Here is a 21,462-nt window from a genome sequence, read left to right as displayed (position 1 = left end):
TTTTTATTTTTAAGAACAAAAACAATAAGATTTTTATTCTTGCATATATATCCAGTAAAGCTTTATAATAACCATAAATAAATTCTAACCACTCCCATAATTTTTCCAAGCTTATAGCTGTCAAAATAATTAGAATATTAAAATATAAAACTATAGGAGCCTTAAAATGAGGCACATTTTTAGTATATTTCATATATTATTTTAAATTCTGTACTGCCAACAGAGATTTAAAAGAAGATGGCTCCTTTTTTACATAAAACTGACAGTTCTCGGACATTTTTTTCCTCAACAGGTTGTAGTTCAGTCGTCTTTATTTTTTTTTTTGAGATAGAGTCTTGCACTGTCACCCAGGCTGTAGCACAGTGGCGTGATCTCAGCTCACTGCAATCTCTGCCTCCTGGGTTCAAGCAATTCTCCTGCCTCAGCCTCCTGAGTAGCTGGGACTACAGGCGTGCGCCACCACACCCAGCTAATTTTTTTGTGTTTTGAGTAGAGATGGGGGTTTCACTATGTTGGCCAGGATGGTCTCGATCTCCTGACCTTGTGATCTGCCCATCTCAGCCTTCCACAGTGCTGGGATTACAGGCGTGAGCCACCGCACCCAGCCTAGTTCAGTCGTCTTTTAACAAAGGACCTGGCTTTTGTATTTCAGCAAGCCCAGGTTAAAGGTTTGGTATGTAGAATGCCTGTGGAACGTGAAACTGACTCACAAACTATCAAATTCTTGACCTTGGCACTTTACTTCAGTTTTCTGAGTTGCCTGGGACATGTATGCCCGGTAGTAAGGCTAAAGCTTAAGGATAATTTTAGCTGTAAATTTGCAGTTGTAAGATCTCACTGCTAGCCATGCTCTTTTTCCGGACCACACTTGACTGTCAATGTCGTCTTATGCAGGTTGCTATTGCTGGGGCCCCAGTCACTCTGTGGATCTTCTATGATACAGGATACACGGAACGTTACATGGGTCATCCTGACCAGAATGAACAGGGCTATTACTTAGGATCTGTGGCCATGCAAGCAGAAAAGTTCCCCTCTGAGTAAGTGCAAGCTTTCTTTTTTTTTAATAAGACAGGGTCTCACTCTGTCACTCAGGCTAGAGTGCAGTGGTATGATCAGGGCTCCCTGCAGTGTCAAACTCCTAGGCTCGGGATCCTCCCATCTCAGCCCCAAGTAGCTGGGACTACAGGCATGTGCCACCATGCCTACCTAGTTTTTTGTAGTTTTAGTAGAGGCAGGGTTTTACCATGTTGCCTATGGTGGTCTCGAACTCCTAGACATAAGTGATCTACCCACCTCAGACTCCCAAAGTGCTGGGATTACAGGCATCAGCCACTGGGCATGGCCTAGTTCAAGCTTAAGTGAAGATTATAAATTTTAAATTGTATTTTTAAAAATTGTCTTTTTAATCCTAATGAAAAATTCAGATACTGAAAAACCAAGATGAATATGTTATACTAGAATAGCCTAGCTGTTTCTTAAAACTGAATTACAGGTCAGTTCATGTAATGCTTTTTTACAAGTTGTAATTGAAGCAATTGTTTTTGCTGAAAAAAGTTAAGTACACAACTGTTTCAAGGTGGAAAAATTTTACGTCTGCCTGAATATATTTTACAAATAGTTCTAGGGACTTGCTATAATTATACATGTGCCCTAATATTTTATTTATAAAAAATTGAACACATGATCTTTTTTTAATCTTTCATTACATGTGGCTTCTGGTTAATATGTTACAAATTTAATATTGAAAATATTAAATCTTTATTCTAACATCACAGTATAAGGAAGTTAATATGGTTAAGTATGATTAAATAAGTGAAATGGTTTTCCCAAATGCTCTACTATTTTGTCTAATCCTCTAATATTTCCATTTCTCAGACCAAATCGTTTACTGCTCTTACATGGGTTCCTGGATGAGAATGTCCATTTTGCACATACCAGTATATTACTGAGTTTTTTAGTGAGGGCTGGAAAGCCATATGACTTACAGGTGAGTTATTCTATATTTTCTAGTTAAATGTAGTCATGATTAGTAATTGATTACTTTGAAATCTATTAACTGTGGGGTAAGGCCAGATTTTTAGAGTGTCCACCCTCTGCTTAAGAGAAGTAAAGTAAGAGACATAGTTAATAGTGCCTGTAGTTGGATAAAAATTAAGATTCTTTTGCAGTCAGGCTGACAAACCTGCCTATCAGATTACATGACCCTGTGTCTGTATCTGCTTTCAGTTTGGAAGCACGGAAAAGATGACAAGCAGTCCATTCACTGTTCTCCTTTGCTTTTCTTTATCCCCTTTGAAGAATGAGGAAATACTACTTGATTTCATTGTTGCAAAAGGATTTTTAGGACCTGTTTATATAGTCTTTTAATTTTCTTTTATTTTACATTGACATTGGAGCAGAAACCAGCAAGTTACCCTCCTCCATTGCTCCATTATTCATTGCTCATTATTCCAGTTTTTCTTGAAATTGTGTTTTACTCCTGAAACAGATTATGTGTTCTTAAAAAATGAAAAAATTACTTTTTCCTTTTTTACATTTCAGGTGATATATATGTTTAAACTATGAGATATTTATCTATAGCAGCAATTTTTAAACCTTTTGGTTTTAGGACACCTTTACCTACCAAAGAACTTTGTTTATATCGATTATATCAATATTTTTCATATAAGATATTAAAACTGAGAAAAATTTTAAATATTTTAAAATAATAAACTATTGGCTGGGCGCTGTGGCTCACGTCTGTAATTCCAGCACTTTGGGAGGCTGAGGCGGGTGGATCACCTGAGGTTGGGAGTTCAAAACCAGCCTGACCAACATGGAGACACCCCCTCTCTACTAAAAATACAAAAATTAGCCAGGTATGGTGGCGGGTGCCTCAGGAGGCTGAGGCATAATTGCTTGAAACTAGAGACAGAGGTTGCAGTGAGCCAACATTGTGCCACTGCACTCCAGCTTGGGTGACAGAGTGGACTCTGTCTCAAAAAAAAAAAAAAAAAACAACGCCTATTTTAGCCTTTTCAGGTAATTGTAGATATTCTTTGATACTGTACCAAAACTGGACAAGTGGTAGTTTCTTAAAGGTTATGAGATTTTGTTCGTTATTTTAAAATATATAGATAACTTATATTTTTTATATAGTCTATATATTTTTTTTGTTTTTTGTTTTTTGTTTGTTTTTTAGACAGAGACTTGCTTTGTCACCCAAGCTGGAATGATCTTGGCTCATTGCAACCTCTGCCTCCTCGGTTCAAGCAATTCTTGTGCCTCAGTCTCCTGAGTAGCTGAGACTACAGGCTCGTACCACCACACCCACCTAATTTTTTGGCACCTTTAGTAGAGATGGGGTTTCACCATGTTGGCTAGGGTGGCCTTGAACTGCTGACCTCAGGTGATTCGAGGCCTTGGCCTCCCAAAGTGCTGGGATTACCAGCCTAAATATATTTTTAAAAATAAATAGAGTTGGGGTGTCACTAAGTTTTCCAGGCTGATCTCAAACTCCTGAGCTCAAGTTATCCTCCCACTTTGGCCTCCCAAAGTGCTGGGATTGCAGGGTGAGCTACCATGCCCAGCCAAGGAATTTTTTGTTGTTTTTTAATTTTTTTTTTTAAGATGGAGTCTTACTATGTTGCCTGGTCTAGTTTTGAACTCCTGAGCTCAACTAATCCTCCTACCTCAGACTCTTAAGTAGTTGGGACTACAGGGCATGGGCTACTGCATCTTGCTTAAAGCTTGATTTTAATGTGGAATCTGAAGTGACGTCTATAAACTTTATACTCTGTCACATTAAACTGTGGATCTTATACTTCAAACGGATCTTTTACGTATGCATTGGCCATCTGGAAAATACTGGCTCACTGTGTTATGCCAGTCTTTCAAATGTTGACTCCTTTTATTGTACAGTATTTTAAAAATCACATATTGTAATACTGATCTCATCAGAAAAGTGTCTAAGTATTGGGAAGCTCATTAGTTTAATAGTAGTAGATGCATGTTTTCCAAAATTCTAACTCAAAAGCCAAGATTTTATCATTGTAACAAATACTGTCAGTGTTGTCCTTGAAGTGACTAGCTCACTTCATTCACTTTTGAGAAAATATTTACCAGATACCCTAAATAACCATAGTTGTCAGTCATTCTTTGAAGTTAAAAATAGAGTTCCGGCCGGGTATGGTGGCTCATGCCTGTAATCCCATCACTTTGGGAGGCTGACGCGGGTGGATCACGAGGTCAGGAGTTCAAGACCAGACTGGGCCAACATGGTGAAACCCCGTCTCTACTAAAAATTACAAAAATTAGCTGGGCATGGTGGCTCATGCCTATAACCCCAGCTACTTGGGTGACTGATGTAGGAGAATTGCTTGAACCGGGACCTAGGAGGCGGAGGTTACAGTGAGCCAAGATCTCGCCACTGCACTCCAGCCTGGGCTACAGAGCGAGACTCCAAAAAAAAAGTAGAAAATGGAGTTCCAGGTCAGGCACGGTGACTCACACCTGTAATCCCAGCACTTTGGGAGGCTAAGGTGGGCGGATCACGAGGTCAAGAGATTGAGATCATCCTGGCCAACACCATGAAACCCTGTCTCTACTAAAAATACAAAAATTAGCTGGACGTGGTGGCGTGCACCTGTAGTCCCAGCTACTTTGGAAGCTAAGGCAGGAGGATCGCTCGAACTGGGGAGTTGGAGGTTGCAGTGAGCCAGGATTGTGCCACTGCACTCCAGCCTGGTGACAGAGCAAGATTCTGTTTCAGAAAAAAAAAAAAATGGAGTACCATTTAAAAAGCAGCAGTTCAGCTTGTGACTCATTCACAGAAGTATTTTTCCTTGAGACATCCTGTACCACAGATGCTTTACGCATTCCCATTTCATAAACACAAAATATTAAAGAGACTTCTACTCAAGAGTTATAACTTAATAAATTCTAATTTTTACTGCTACTTAAGTGAAACTGGCATTTTTCTTTTTACTGGAAGTGTGTGGTGGTGAGGAATGCTGTGACATCTAGTGGAGTTTAATAATAGTGCCTTGATTCATGCTAAGACACCAGCAGTTTTACTCACCTTTGCTTTTGCATCATCACTGTAAATGTTGACACAGTGAGTAAAGGCAAATAATGTCTTTGTATTGTTCTAAAAGTAGTTTTGACTCTGTGTATCCCTTGAAAAGGTTTCAGAGACCTCTCAAAGTCTGTAGACCACACTTAGAAAATGAACCATTGGTCCACAGATAAATCCTTCGTTAAGCCTAATGTTAAATAAGGGAATTGAGAGGAGTGTTTAGATAGGATTTATTCTACAGTATTGCATAGAGGTTGTGTTTCATAGCATCAATCCTGTTAAAAATCTCTGGAAAGCTTTGGAAGAAGATGTATTACTAAATTTTTTTTTTTTTGTATCTTTATTTTTTGTTGTTGGTAAGATCTATCCTCAGGAGAGACACAGCATAAGAGTTCCTGAGTCTGGAGAACATTATGAACTGCATCTTTTGCACTACCTTCAAGAAAACCTTGGATCACGTATTGCTGCTCTAAAAGTGATATAGTTTTGGCCTTTGTAGAACTCTGGTATACACTGGCTATTTAACCAAAAGAGGAGGTTTAATCAATAGAAAACACAGAATTGATCATCACATTTTGGTACCTGCCACATAACATCTATTCCTGACAATAAATGTGGTGCCATGCAGGGGTCTATGGCTTGTGGTAGTAATCATATACCTTAACCCTACGTGCTCAAAATTGAATGATACATATTCCTGAGAGACCCAGCAATACCATGAGAATTACTTAAAAAAAACAAACATTAGCACCATGTATTCATACTAACCTATTTTCACTTTTAATAGCATTACAAACCTCATGAACTTAATTAGTGTATTTTTACAGTATACTTTTGAGTTTGTTAAAATATGATGATATTAGTGATTGGTTTGGTTCAGTTCCAGAATCTCTGACTAGTTACAGATTTGATAGCACTTAAATGTAATTGAATAGCGTATGCTTCATTGCTTGGGCATATACAGCATGTTATGAACTAATAACTATTAAACTTGACTTAACCAGTCATTCATTAATGATTTTTCAAAGATAACTTAATGGCCTCCTAAAGACACTTGTTTTGGCTCTGACCAGTTTTTAGCCAATTTAATCTGTATCTAGTATAAATAATTCTCATTTTTCTTTAATGATATTGACAGAGTGGGCTTTTCCTTTTGCATAAAGGCTAGTAACTGTAGATGTAGCATGGATTTAATTAGTCATGATATTGATAATTACAGGCAGAAAAATTTTAATCAAATGATTAGAGCTTAAATATTTGCAGGCAAGTTTTTTTTCTCCTTTAAGAAAAGGAAAAAGTATACATTCTCTAGAATTCTTCAGAAAATTTAGTGGTGCCAGTTTCCATTTGGTATTTCCTTATTAAAATATTCTAGAATTTTAAAGAGATTGAAGGGAATCACAGTGGGGTGGGGAGACCTGGTTTTGGGGAATGACAAGAGGTGGTGAGGGCCTGATTAAGAACTAAGCAGAAGTAGTTTTGACAAAAATACTCATGAAAATGTTTGGAAAGTGAAATTTAAACAACTAGAATATTAAGGAAACCGAAATCAAGAAATCACTGTCTTGCCAGCACAGCTACAGAGTAACATGATTCAGGGGAGGAAAGTAGTTCCTTAGAGTTACTTTTATAATTCTAATTGTTTTTTATTATTCCTCTTGATTTTAGAAATCTTATCAAGATTTAAACTTTATCCTATTAAAATTATTTGAACATAATTTAGATATTGTAAGCTTAAAATACAAAGGTTTACAGATAACCTGTTTACCATAAACTAATCCCTGGCAAGCCATGGCTCTCTTTTTTTTGTGTTTAAAGGCTATAAACAGTTCTCTTGAATGGTCATGAACTTTTCTTGGTTAGCCCTAGCATTTAGCTATGAAGAGAGCTCATAGGCTTTCAGGCGCTAATTGAGATATGCCCTCGGGGTGCTAAATTGGTCACATTGGCACCAGTGACAGGGAAGGCATCTATGAGTTTGATGCTTTTTATCACACACTTGAGTGTTTAGAAAGTTATTACCAATACTTTTAAACAACACTCCAAGAAAATTTGCTATATTTCTTTCTCATCACTACTGAGAGAGTAGATTTCCCTATAGAGAGCATTGCCTCCATTAGTAAGGTCGTTGACTGTTGGTAAGAGGTGGACTTCATTGTAGACTTCATAGGAGGTAGGGAAAGCCCAGAAATGGCAGGATGACCTGGTGGTTCTGTCATTAGGAACGGTATTGGGTTTTGCTGTTTGCATTTATACTGTATGATAGATACCACGCTTTTTCTTACTGTCTGTATATGTATTGCATTTCATGTTTGATATTTTCCCATGCCAAGATATGTTTATATATATTTTCAATGTTAAATTAAATTGATTTGGGTAACTTTCTTCCCCAAGAAAGTATTTTCCTCCTTAAGTATATATCTCACTGTGGAGGTTGTTTTGTTTTGTTTTATTTTGTTTGGACTAATTGGCCTCAAGGGATCTATCCTTATATGCAAAGTAGAAATGATATACAGTAGCTTTTAAGCAGCTACTCCTTTGAAACCTCTCACCCATTAAGGCTGTTTCTTCAAAATGGCATCTCTTATTTTACCAAAAAAAATTTAGAAAACTTCGTGTACTCTTGAATTCACAGGTGTTTTCCTTTTGCATCTACACTTCTCCTTTCCTTCTATCACAAAGAATGCTTCTATTATCACTCCCAGTCACTTAAATGCCATTTTACTTCTTTAATGGGAAAAAATACCTGAATGAATTCACTTACAGAAAGACAATTTGACTGAATTTGCTTTTTACAACTAGGGTGGAAAATATCATAGTCAATTGAGGCAATCAGTAGAAATCTCACTAAAAGTTTGTACTCCCTGAGTATGGGTAACAGCTTAAATGGCAAGAATCTATAAAAGTAGCAACAGTTTAATGGGAGCCAAAAAGCACTAGTATAAATATCATACAGGATTTTTACAGACTTGATAAATGTGTATACACGTGAACAACCATCAAGAGGGATATTTACTTGAGCAGTATAAAGTAGTGGAACTCAAAATCTAAGATGTATCTGGGGCACTTACTAAAAGAAATGTAGAGTTTTGAATCACTCTTAAAAATTTGTATTCCTAGTTTGGGCACGGTGGCTCATGCCTGTAGTCCTAGCACTTTGGGAGGCCAAGGTGAGTGGATCACTTGAGCTTAGTTCAGACCAGTTTGGTCATTGTGGTGAAACCCCATCTCTACTAAAAGTACAAAAAGTTAACTGGGCATAATGGTGTGTGCCTATAATCCCACCTACTCGGGAGGCTGAGGCAGGAGAATCACTTGAACCTGGGAGGCAGAAGTTGCAGTGAGCTGAGATTGCACCACTGTACTCCAGCCTGGGCGACAGATTGAGACTCTGCCTCAAATAAATGAATAAATAAATATTTGTATTCCATTGATTTGGATAGACATCAGGAATGTGCATTTCTAACAAGCTTTCCAGGCGATCCTACAGTAAGTAATTTATGGACAACTTTAAGAAACTCTTCTGTAGAGAATGGAGTTGGATTAATAATAGGTGATTTTTACACTGGACTGATTGACAAGAACCTGAACAGCAGTCCATGAAGCTGCTCATCTGTGATAACTATTTGGCCCCTTCTCACTCTGAAAGCCGCAGAAGATGTTATTTACTTTGTTTCTATCACCTTTATCTGGAGATTCATTTTGGAATGAAGGTTTTTCCCTCTATGCCATTCCTGGTTCTTTTCCAAAGCTTCATACAAGAGGATCAGGTCACAATGCATGCATTACCTTTTAAAAGAATGCGATATTGATACCGATGCTTACTTTTTTTTTTGTTTGTTTACTACTTGTTTTGTTCCTTCCAGGAAGTATAGCTTACCTTTCTGTAGCATAGTTCTCTTCAGGTGGAATGTTTCCTATAAGATCTGTCATTGAACCATGTATTTTTCAAGATGGAATTAATCTTTGATTTAATCTAACCTAATATTCTTATTTGTTAGAAGAACAACCTACATGCTAGAGAGAGAGGAGGAAATATACCCGTGACCACGCAGCCAGTTAGTATCCAGTTGGTGCTGGACCCAGCCAGGTGTCCTGCCTCATGGTAGTTAAATGATATGTAGAAAAGGTAAATTTTTAAAGAAGTATTTATTAATATATTCCTATAAAACATTTTAAAGGTAACCACATAAAAATGGTTAATTTTTCCATTCCAAAGTAAATGCTAAGCATGCTTATTAATGAAGCAGTACTTGTAATTAGTATATGACATTCTGAAGTTAATTAAAATCACTGCACTAAATGTGTCTTCCTTGGTATAGTGGGGGATTTGAGGATTGGAATATAGAGTAGAGTGCTTGCTTAAGCCTGGGAGCCCATCTTACAGCTCTTTGATGTAAGAAAGGAGACATGGCCATTTCTAAACTATATAAGGTGAGTGTCTATTCCCAGCAGATATAAAGGAAAAAGGAAACTTTCTTGACTTCCACCTTCCCAGTCTCACCCAGCCTCACCTATCCGTCTTCCAGCCTCACATATGGAGATGCTAGTGCAAGGTGCTGGACTTTAGGTAATCATTTCTTAAGTCCTTTGCAGATAAAGAAAAAGTAGTGTTTGTATGTTTGTTTTTAAGTAACCCAAAAACAAATTTATATTGTATTCAGCAGAATTGGAGTTCAGGTGTTTAATTTTAGAACATAAAGTGCCTGCTGTTTTAAGCATTAACTTGTATAAAAAGAATTGCATGTCTCACTCCAGTAAGCTTATGGGTTTTCTCATTTTTAGCTATATGGCTTTTAATCATGTAAAGTGAAACATTAGTTCTGTTGCATTTTATTACAGATTCTTTGTTGCAATAAAGATGCTGCTGAAATTAATTGATTTAAATGTTCCTTTTTCTCCCATTTCCTCATGGGAAATGTACAGCCTTGCCTTGATTAGTGACAAATGTGGAGTGACTAATACACATGACCAAGATCATGTGCTTGCAGTGGAGAAGGGAGACTGCAGTATGAAGGATTACTTAGGGGGTTTACATGCACTAACCAAAATGTATCCAGGCCCAATGGGAGGTGTGCAGAGAACGGCTTTCTACCTGCAGGTGGTTCCCAACAACCAGCGGTTGTTGAGATGGTGCTTAGAGCCAGTGAGGAGCATATCTTCCTCACTCCACCCCCACGCAGCTAGGGGTTTGAAGGAATACCACCTAGAGTTGATTTTGAGGGAGTTTGATGTAGTACGTTTTTCAGAGATTTTTTTTTTTTTTTTTTTTTTTGAGGTGGAGTCTTGCTATGTCACCCAGGCTGGAGTGTAGTGGTTCATTCAGTCTTGGTGCACTGCAACCTCCCCTGCCCAGATTCAAGCAATTCTCCTGCCTCAGCCTCCCGAGTAGCTGGGATTACAAGTGCTTGCCACCACACTCGGCTAATTTTTGTATTTTTAGTAGAGACAGGGTTTCACCACATTGGCCAGGCTGATCTCGAACTCCATCATGACCTCAGGTAATCTGCCTGCTTCGGCCTCCCAAAGTGCTGCGTTTACAGGTGTGAGCCACCATGCCCTGTCTGACAATATTCTGCTTTTTTGAAGTTTTATTAGAGAAAGGGCAGAGGGGAAGCAGATGAACCCCTTGGAAATAAGTAAATATGGGTTTGTGTGATAATCCTTCCAGAACAGAGACTTAATCTGGATCCTGGAACCCTCAAGTTGTATGTGAAGTATTGCATGAAAAGCAGTAGTGCATTATTCTGGAGGTAGGCTCTTTGGCTTTTTCAGATACTCAAAGGGATAAATACTCCCCAAAAGTTAAGAACCACAGCTGTATTAGGGTCCTAAACTTACTTTTATTTTGTATACAACAATTATTAGGAATAAAGATGATTTTAACATAAGGGACTGCTAGGTGGGGCACAGTGGCTCCCACTTGTAATCCTAGCACTTTGGGAGGCTGAGACAGGTAGATCATTTGAAGTCCGAAATTCGAGACCAGCCTGGCCAACATGGTGAAACCCGTCTCTACTGAAAATAAAATTAGCCGGGTATGGTAGTGGCATATGCCTATAATCCCAGCTACTTGGGAGGCTGAGGCAGGAGAATCGCTTGAGCCTGGCAGGCAGAGGTTGCAGTGAGCTGAGATCATGCCACTGCACTCCAGCCTGGGCATCAGAGTGAGACTTCGTCTCAAAACAATACGAAATAAGGGACTGCTGTAGATGAGTGCTTCCTAACCTTTTCATCTTGTGAAACAAAAAGACACTCTTATGACACAGGGATAAACAGGCACACCAGGATAAGCTGTTAAGGCTGCTTGTAGCCAGAAGTGACTGGCCAGGCCTGCCTCAGGTCTAAAGAAATTAGTATCTCTTTATACATATGATCTATTTATGGCACCATGGTTGGGAAATTTTATAGACTACCTTAGTCTGTCAAAAAACAGCTTTCACCCAGCACAGTGGCTCATGCCTGCAATCCTACCATTTTGGGAGGCTGAGGCGGGCAGATTGCTTGAGCTCACAAGTTCGAGGCCAGACTGGGCAACATGGTGAAACCCTGTCTCTGCAAAAATACAAAACACTAGCCAGGTGTGTGATGCATGCCTGTAGTTCCAGCTACTCAGGAGGCTGAGGTGAGATGATTGCTTGAGCCTTGGAGGCAAAGGCTGCAGTGAGCCAAGATCATACCACTGCACTCCAGCCTGGGCAATAGAGCCAGACCTCATCTCAAAATAATTTTTTTTTTAAATTAACTTTCAGGCCGGACATAGTGGCTCACATCTGTAATCCCAGCACTTTGAGAGGCCAAGGCGGGAGGATTGCTTGAGCTCAGGAGTTTGAGACCATCCTGGGCAACATAGCAAGATATTGTCTCTACTAAAACTTTAAAAAATTAGCTGAGCATGGTGGTACACGCCTGTAGTCCCAGCTACTCAGGAGGCTGAGGCAGAGGATCACTTGAGCCGAGGAAGTCAAGGCTGCAGTGAGCTATGATGACACCACTGCGGTCTAGCCTTGGCAACAAGACCCTATCTCCAAAAAAACAAAAGCTTTCAGTCTAGCCATAGCGTCCTGCATACTGTGATGGAAGGGTAGACTTCCAGCTGTAGAATCCCAGTGCCCCAGAGTCAGAGCAAGTGTTAGCCTTGAAGCCTTTTCACTTCCCTTTGGTCCTATTAACCTCACCTACCCACTGGATATGAAGAGGCAGATATTGAAACCTTGGTGCTTTTGTGGGGAGCAGAGTGAAACAGTCGCAGTATGAGAATCTTATAACCAGAATATAATATTATTTTGGGTTTGGTGTAGTTTGGGGATTTACCAGGATATAAGGATTCATCTGCCTGGCTTTATCACCCTGGAAGAGTTTGAGCTCCCATTGTAATGAACTAGAGGGGTTTCAGCTCCAGAACAGGCAGATTGTTCAGTTTGCTGTTTGTTCCTCACTCCTTACTAAAAGATGCTCTCTCTAAATTGGCATCCAAACCAGTGTTCTTAAAATAGAAGTCTGGGGAAGCAATTAGCCAGGATAGTTGCTCCAGGATTCCCCCATCTTCACTGAAAAAAACATCCTGTAGATGTGGCAGAACTTAACACTCAACTCACAGGTGACAGTTATTTGCAGGCAGGTCAGTCCTCTGGCCAGGATGGTTCTAGAAACCACACAGCTCCTCTGTGAAATGAACCCTCTGTGTTGGTTTAATTACTGAGCACATACCTTGTCATCGTTGCATCCCTAAGCATGCATGTGGGTACCACTTTCTGCAGTTCAGTTGGATACTTGATGTGTTGCCTTGCAAGTTAACTGCTTTGAGCTGTCTCAACCATCTCCTCTTCTTTCCTATCATTGCTCCTGTTCCAGGGCTAGGTCTCATGATCTCAGTGCTGGATAAATACAGCAGCTCTCTACCCACCCTGAGTTCAGGGTTAAGAATAGAATTCCAAGTGACTTCAAAGAAGCATTTCTCAACTTTCATTTAGCAAATATTTAGGAACAATCATGTGCCAGATCTGTGCTAGGCCATCAGAAAACAGAGCTGAGGAACACACTGTCCTTGCCCTCAACAGGCTCTTTTTTTTTTTTTTTTGGAGACGGAGTTTTGCTCTTGTTACCCAAGCTGGAGTGCAATGGCACCATCTCGGCTCACCGCAAACTCCGCCTCCTGGGTTCAGGCAATTCTCCTGCCTCAGCCTCCTGAGTAGCTGTGATTACAGGCACGCGCCACCATGCCCTGCTAATTTTTTTGTATTTTTAGTAGAGACGGGGTTTCACCATGTTGACGAGGATGGTCTCAATCTCTTGACCTCGTGATCCACCTGCTTCGGCCTCCCAAAGTGCTGGGATTACAGGCGTGAGCCACCGCGCCCGGCAGCCACTTCCTTTAAAGGAAGGTTTTTTTTTTTTTTGAGACAGGGTCTCCCTCTGTTGCCCAGGTGGGAGTGCAGTGGCATGAACACGCCCCCAACCTCTCAGGCTCAAGTGATCCTCCCACCTCACCTTCCCAAATAGCTGGGACTTCAGGCACACACCACCACTCCCAGCTAGTTTTTTAATTTTTTGTACAGATAGGGGTCCCACTTTGTTGCCCAGGCTGGTCTTGAATTCCTGGGCTCAAGCAGTCCTCCTGCCTCAGCCTCCCAAAGTGCTGGGATTATAGGCATGAGCCATCATGCCCAGCCTGGCAAACTAATTATTTCCTGCCCAACTTCAAGTGGTGCTCTAGTCCCTAATCAAATCCAAGTTCTGTCTGACATTCAAGACCCTCTGGCTGGGCGTGGTGGCTCACACCTGTAATCCCAGCACTTTGGGAGGCCAAGGCAGGTGGATCACCTGAGGTCAGGAGTTCGAGACCAGCCTGGCCAACATGGTGAAACCCCATCTCTACTAAAAATACAAAAATTAGTTGGACGTGGTGGTGGGCACCTATAATCCCAGCCACTCTGGAGGCTGAGGCAGGAGAATCACTGGAACCTGGGAGGCAGAGGTTGCAGTGAGCCAAGATCTCGCCACTGCATTCCAGCATGGGTGACAGAGCAACATTCCATTTCACACACAAACACAAAATGCAAAAATTAGCCAAGCATGATGGCACATGCCTATAAATCCCAGCTACTCGGGGAGGCTGAGGCAGGAGAATTGCTTGAACCCGGGAGGCAGAGGCTGTAGTGAGTTGAGATCGCACCACTGCACTCCAGCCTGGACAACAGAGTGAGACTCTGTCTCCAAAAAAAAAAAAAAAGCATGGCCAACGGCCAACATGGTGAAACCCTGTTTATACTAAAAATACAAAACTTAGCCGGGTATGGTAGCATGCACCTGTAATCCCAGCTACTCGGGAGGCTGAGGCAGGAGAATCCCTTCAACCCAGGAGGTGGAGGCTGCTGTGAGCCAAGATCATGCCACTGCATTCTAGCCTGGGCAACAGAGCAAGACTGTGTCTCAAAAAAAACAAAACAAAAAATTAATGGCCAGGCGAGGTGGCTCACGCCTGTAATCACAGCACTTTGGAAGGGTGAGGTGTGAGGATCACTTGAGGCCAGGGATTCCAGACCAGCCTGGCTAACATGGCAAAACCCCGTCTGTACTAAAAATACAAAAATTAGCCTATAATCCTAGCTACTCAGGAGGCTGAGGCATGAGAATTGCTTGATCCTGTGGGGTGGAGATCTCAACGAGCTGAGATTGCACCACTGCACTTCAGCCTGGGCAACAGCATGAGACCCTGTCTCAAAAAAAACAAAAACAAAAACTCAATGGAGGATTAAATTAGTTAATATACATAAATATGTAGTGCCTGATATACAGTAACTCAATAAAGGTTATCTCAAATTTAGCATTTAATTTATTTTTTGTTGTTGAGATGGAGTCTCCCTGTCACTCAGGCTGGAGTGCAGTGGTGTGATCTCAGCTCACTGCAACATCCTCCTCCCAGATTCAAACAATTCTCCTGCCTCAGTCTTCTGAGTAGCTGGGATTATAAGCATGCACCACCACGCCTGGCTAGTTTTTGTATTTTTAGTAGAGATGGTGTTTTACCATGTTGGCCAGCCTGGTTTCAAACTCCTGACCTGAAGTGATTCGCCCACCTCGGCCTCCCAAAGTTCTGGGATTGCAGGCGTGAGCCACCACACCCAGCCTAGCATTTCGTTTCATACCATACTGTTTTTGCTATTGGTTTTGTTTCTCCAGTTGGATCACAGACTCTCAAAGTTGTACACTTAGACTTGCTTAAGTCTCCCCCATAATACCTACTGCAGGGTCAGATATGTATGAGACACTTGAATACCAAAAAAATGTTCAAATAAAATCTAACATCCCCCATTTAGGGTTGTCTGATTGAAAGGTTGTAGGTTCCTAAGCATCCATCTACAATTTGTAAGCGCAAAAGAAACCAAATTCTTCCCAACTTTAAGCTTTTAGAACTCCTTCTTTAAAATGTCCTTGTAGTTTGTATTCTTCATCCCCCACTGAGGCTTCAGGTCAGGAGGTATTGTCCTTCTCATCCTGGTTGCTACTATAGTTGCCTGGGCAGCTTTTAAAAACATTTATATATAAGTCCCTCCCAGGATCCATTACATCAAAATGGGGAGGGGAAGTCCTACCATCTTTTAATTTGTTAAAAATAAGTTCTCTAGGTGATCCTAATGTATAACCAGAGTAAAGAGTCTCTGACCAGGCATGGTGGCTCACGCCGGTAATCCCAGCACTTGGGAGGCCGAAGTGGGCAGATCACCTGAGGTCAGGAGTTCGAGATGAGCCTGGCCAACATGGTGAAACCCCTTCTCTACTAAAAATGCAACAAAGTAGCCGGGCATGGCGGCACATACCTGTAATCCCAGCTACTCAGAGGGCTGAGACAAGAGAATCGCTTGAACCTGAGAGGTAGAGGTTGCAGGTGAGCCGAGATCACACCACTGCACTCCAGCCTGGGTGACAGAGTGAGACTCTGTTTCAAAAAAAAAAAGTATCTGAAGTACAGCGATGGAAGATTTTATTCACAGAACATTAGAGCCAGAACATATTCTTAGAAATTATCTAATTTACCACTTTACTTAACAGACGAGAAGCTGACGCCAAGCCAGGAAATGATTCCTCCATGGCCATACCAGCTGCCTAGAGTCCATACTGAAGCTCAGGGATTCTAGCTGTGTCTCCACCTCTCAGAACAATGTTCTCCCAAGCAAGACCCAAGCAGAGGAATTCGCCAAAACGAGACTGCCAAGGCTGTTGCCAGGGTGGGCTCTACAGAGGCACAGGGAGTGGAGGAGGTCCCCACCCCTTGTTTCATCCACAGCAACTCAAGGAAAACATGTTCCACAGCTTAAAAGAAGAGGTAGAAAATCAGTGACCCCTCCCCTCACTTTCAGGTGGGGAAGCTGAGGCCCAGAGAGGACTACAAAGCCATATAGCTGTTAAGTGGGAGAATTGGCATTGAGTTAGTCGAACTCAGGTCGACTAACCCAATGAGGTTACCAGGAGGTAGTCACTTCCCTGCAAAGGCACAACTGGTTAGTAGCTGAACATGCAGTATCTAGGACTCTCAATGTAGAACTCCTACTAAATTTCCTAAAATCTAAGATGTCACCATTTGTAAGACCCTAATATTAGAAACATCAAAACGTGAATTAAGACTATATTCTACAAGCCAGGTGCAGTAGCTCATGCCTGTAATGCCAGCACTTTAGGAGACCGAGGTGGGAGAATTTCTTGAGCCCAGCAGTTTGAGACCAGCCTGGGCAACGTAGGAAGACCCCATCTCTACAAAAAATATGAAAGCTAGGCATGGTGGTATGCACCTGTAGTCCTAGTTTTTTGGGAGACTGAGCGGGGAGGATCACTTGAACCCAGGGGGTTGAGGCTGCAGTGAGATGTGACTGCATGCACCACTGCACTCCAGCCTAAGTGATAGAGCCAGACCCTGTCTCAAAAAAACAAAACCCAAACCACACACACACACACACACACACACACACGAATGTATCCTAGAAAATAAAGGAAATATAATACTTGCCTGAAGTCTGAGTTCCTTCTGGGACTGAGCTGATACTGAGCTCAAGAAGTGTGTGCTGGGTGGGTCTTGGATATGAATCTCCCTGAACTTGCCCAGAGAAAGGAGGGAGAGCATGAGAAAGAGAAAGGAATTTGGGATCTGATAGAATTGGGTTCAGTTCCAGCAGCTGTGATTTTGAGCAACACTTCTCTTTCTCTACTCTTGGTTTCCTGGACCCTAAAGTGGAGTTTTAATACTTCACAGAGTTGCCTGTGAGGCCAAATTGTCAAGTATAAACTGGCATGGGATGGGGGTTTGGAAGTGATTCATGACAGTGAAGTTAGCACTCCTGCTATTGATCCAACCCCACCCATCTACGCCTGCCAGAGAACGAAGTTTGCTCTCAAGGACGTGAGCTGTGAGGCTGGGGAGAAGATAGATGCTGGAAGGGGAGAGGAACATGACTCAGCCCCAGGGATCTTGGGAGGACAGTAGTTTCTGGGCCATGAACAAGAGTGGGTACAAAAGCCTCCTATGGAGGTGACTGCACTCAGCTCTGGCTTCAGATACCTCCTGCTTGCCTGACCCAAACAAAGGCTGATCTTCTGGTATTGCACATTCCTTTCTTTCGAGATGGAGTCTCACTCACCCTGTTGCTCAGGCTGGAGTGCAATGGCATGATCTTGGCTCACTGCAACCTCCACTTCCCAGGTTCAAGTGATTCTCCTGCCTTAGCCTCCTAAGTACCTGGGATTACAGTTGTGTGCCACCACACCCAGCTAAGTTTTGTATTCCCCCTACCCACTCTGGGACAGAGTCTTGCTCTGTCATCCAGGCTGGAGTGCAGTAGTGCGATCTTGGCTCACTGCAACCTCCACCTCCCAGGTTCAAACAATCCCTCAGCCTCCCAAGTAGCTGGGATTACAGGTGCCTACCACCACACTTGGCTAATTTTTGTATTTTTAGTAGAGACAAGGTTTCACCATGTTGGCCAGGCTGGTCTTGAACTCCTGACCTCATGATCTGCCTGCCTCAGTCTCCCAAAGTGCTGGGATTACAGGCGTGAGTCACTGTGCCTGGCCCAGTTTCATGTTTTTAGTAGAGACAGGGTTTCACCATGCTGGCCAGGCTGGTCTTGAACTCCTGACCTCAAGTGATCTGCCCACCTCAGCCTCCCAGAGCGCTGGGATTACAGGCATGAGCCACAGTGCCCAACCTGCACATTCCTTTAAATGAAGGCATCATTAACTGTAAGGCCATTGTTAGGGATAAAATGTTTCACCTGTGAGCCAGGTGACACATTTCCCTCTGAATACCAACTGCTAACATTTGTATGGTGAGTGTACCACCACTTACAGAGTACTTCCTTATGACATCATTATATTAAATTTGAGTCTCACAGTAAAACTGGGGTGTCAGGCATATTATTATTTCTCCACCTTTTTTTTTTTTTTTTTTTTTGGTCAGGGAAAGAAATGAGAACTCAGAGAGGCTGTATGCCTTGCCCAAGGTCACAGTACAGAAGAGGAATGCTGATCCTGGCTTCACCAGCTAATCAGCGAGCAACATGAATTGAGCAGCTACGTGGAGCTAATGGTTATTCCATTTCATGGAGCTACTGTAGGCTTTGATATGAGAAAACACTTGCAAAGCTTCTAGTGCCTGGCACATAGCACTCAGATATGAGCTACTAGTTCTCTGGGCAGTGGAAAAGAAGGTGGTCAGGGAAGGCTGCACAAAGGAGGAGGCATTTGGATTGGGCACTAAAGAACGTTTCCCAGCCGGGTGCAGTTGCTCACGCCTGTAATACCAGCACTTTGGGAGGCCAAGGAGGGCAGATCAAAAGGTCAAGAGATCAAGACCATCCTGGCCAACATGGTGAAACCCCATATCTACTAAAACTACAAAAAAAAATAAAAAATAAAAAATAAAATAAGCTGGGTGTGGTGGTGCTAGCCTGTAGTTCCAGTTACTCAGGAGGCTGAGGCAGGAGAATCAGTTGAACACAGGAGGCGGAGGTTGCAGTGAGCCGAGATTGTGCCATTGCACTCCAGCCTGGTGACAGAGTGAGACTCTGCCTCGAAAGAAAGGAAAGAAAGAAAAAGAGAAAGAAAGAAAAAAGGAAAGAAGGAAGGAAGAAAGGAAGGAAAGAGAGAAAAAGAACAAGTTTTCCCAGGTGGAAGGAAGTCATTCCAGGCAGGGAGAATAGGGATGAAGAGATAAGGGGCATAGGGGCTGGCAGACTGAGAGCACTGGTTTTGGGGGGAATGATAGAAAAAGCTGGGGGTGCCAGGGAAAGAGTGTGAAGGGCCACGCATGATGGAAGCTAAGGAGATTGTGCATCTGCCCCCAGCTCTGCTGCTTGCTTCACCTCAGCCAGCTTAGCTTGTCTGGAGGCAGAGGATGGGGCAGGTCATGGGATAGTTGTGCTTTGATGGGGAAAGTGTCAGAGCAAAGGGCTGTTGGGTAGAACAGGCTCAGGGTGAGGATTCCACCCCCTAGAAGCTGTGGGAAGACACAGTCTCCAGCAGGACGGGGTGAGCTTCCAAAGAGGGATGGACAATATGACGGTGTCACATGCCTTTCAGTGCTCCCGTCCTGCCACGAGCAGTGTGTCCAGCTGCAGGCAGAGCATCCAGAGAGACTCCTGGAGAACTGGAGAGAGTGGTCTCAGCCCATTGTGCCAGATGTACAGGGGCCTTATAGAAGGAGACTAAAAAGGAATGATCTGAACCCCAGTCTTTCTGGGGCAGGTAGCCTTGCAGAGGTGAGTATCTGGGAGCAGTGGTTCCAGGCGGGAAGTAGCCATTGATGGGATGGGCAGAGGAAACAGTGTCTGCCTAAAGAGCTGAGGAGGGAGAGCAGGAGGGAGGGAGGGTGTCCACCTGCACCACCCTTTTAACGATTTTTTTTTTTTTTTGACAGAGTTTTGCTCTTATTGCCCAGTCTGGAGTGCAATCTTGGCTCACTGCGACCTCTGTCTCCCGGGTTCAAGCGATTCTCCTGCCTCAGCCTCCTGAGTAGCTCAGATTACAGGCATGCACCACCATGCCCAGCTAATTTTGTATTTTTAGTAGAGACAGGGTTTCACCATGTTGGTCAGGCTGGTCTTGAACTCCTGACCTCAGGTGATCTGCCCACCTCAGCCTCCCAAAGTGCTGGGATTACAGGCATGAGCCACTACATCCAGCTTAACAAATTTTTTAAAGTTTTAAATGTACCAGTGTTACATAGGCACATAGTTTAGAGTCAAGTTCTATAACAAGCCTCAAGTAATATGTTTGTATTGTTATTCTTTTTTTTTTCAGTTTTTATGTACAATCTAATGGCGTCCCACTATGAATGATTAGAATTTAGCTGTTTTCCACCAGGTGTGGTGGCTCACACCTGTAATCCCAGCACTTCGGGAGGCTGAGGCAGGCAGATCACCTGAGGTCAGGAGTTTGAGACCAGCCTGGCCAAGATGGAGAAACCCCATCTCTACTAAAAATATAAAATTAGTAGGGTGTGGTGGTGCAGGCCTGTAATCCCAGCTTCTTGGGAGGCTGAGGCAGGAGAATCTCTTGAACCTGAGAGGTGGAGGTTGCGTTGAGGCGAAATCACACCATTGCACTCCAGCCTGGGCAACAAGAGGGAAACTCCATCTCAGAAAAAAAAGAATTTAGCTGTTTTCCCTTCCATTTCTTTGTGTGTGTGTGTGTGTGTGTGTGTGTGTGTGGTTTTGTTTTGTTTGAGACAGAGTCTTGCTCTATCACCAGGCTAGAGTGCAGTGGTGTGATCTCGCCTAATTGCAACCTCTGCCTCCCAGGTTCAAGAGATTCCCTTGCCTCAGCCTTCCGAGTAGCTGAGATTATAGGCGTGCGCCACCACGCCCAGCTAATTTTTTCTATTTTAGTAGAGACGGGGTTTCACCATGTTGCCCAGGATGGTCTCAATCTCCTGACCTCGTGATCTGCCCCTCTTAGCCTCCCAAACTGCTGGGATTACAGGTGTGTGAGCCACCATGCCTGGCTTCCCTTCCATTTCTACCAAATAACCACACAGTTCCCATCCTCCTCATTCCTTCAGTATAATTTTATTGTAATTTTACTAGATAAAATTTAGTTTTTACTTCATTATGATTATGTAAATGTATTCAGAGATGAATCCATGGAATAAACTTCAAATTTTTTCTTTATTTGAGACAGGGTCTCACTCTGTCACCCATGCTGGACTGCAGTGGCATGATCTCGGCTCACTGCAACCTCCACATCTAGGGCACAAATGATCCTCCCACCTCTGCCTCCAGAGTAGCTGGGACTACAGGCACATGCCAGCACACTAGGATAATTTTTTGTATTTTTAGTAGAGATGAGTTTTTGCCATGTTGGTCAGGCTGGTCTTGAACTCCTGACTTCAAGTGATCCACCTGCCTTGGCCTCCC

The 21,462-nt window shown here is 42.6% G+C and overlaps 1 protein-coding gene across 8 annotated transcripts in view; it reads left to right on the top strand.

Annotated features, from left to right (window-relative positions):
- The window catches only part of DPP8 (dipeptidyl peptidase 8), a 74,886-nt gene extending 64,953 nt beyond the window's left edge, over window positions 1-9,933 (top strand). For 7 of the 8 annotated variants that reach the window (XR_002478796.2, XM_012454496.3, XM_012454492.3 and 4 more), the window contains 3 exons: window positions 895-1,037; window positions 1,876-1,987; window positions 5,418-9,933. Coding sequence is in view for 6 of the 8 variants with exons in the window: in XM_012454496.3 (XP_012309919.1) it covers window positions 895-1,037; window positions 1,876-1,987; window positions 5,418-5,540 (378 nt within the window). In the remaining 2 variants the exon portion in view is untranslated. Of the gene's footprint in view, window positions 1-894; window positions 1,038-1,875; window positions 1,988-5,417 lie in introns of those variants that run through there. The other variant, XR_010336978.1, reaches the window with a different exon arrangement.
- Window positions 9,934-21,462: the final 11,529 nt, after the last annotated feature.

Source organism: Aotus nancymaae, unplaced genomic scaffold, assembly GCF_030222135.1.
Source record: "Aotus nancymaae isolate 86718 unplaced genomic scaffold, 86718_ANA_hifiasm-v0.15.2.pri h1tg000041l, whole genome shotgun sequence".
NCBI classification, from domain to species: Eukaryota; Metazoa; Chordata; class Mammalia; order Primates; family Aotidae; genus Aotus; species Aotus nancymaae.
This window is presented reverse-complemented; position numbering and strand designations above follow the sequence as displayed.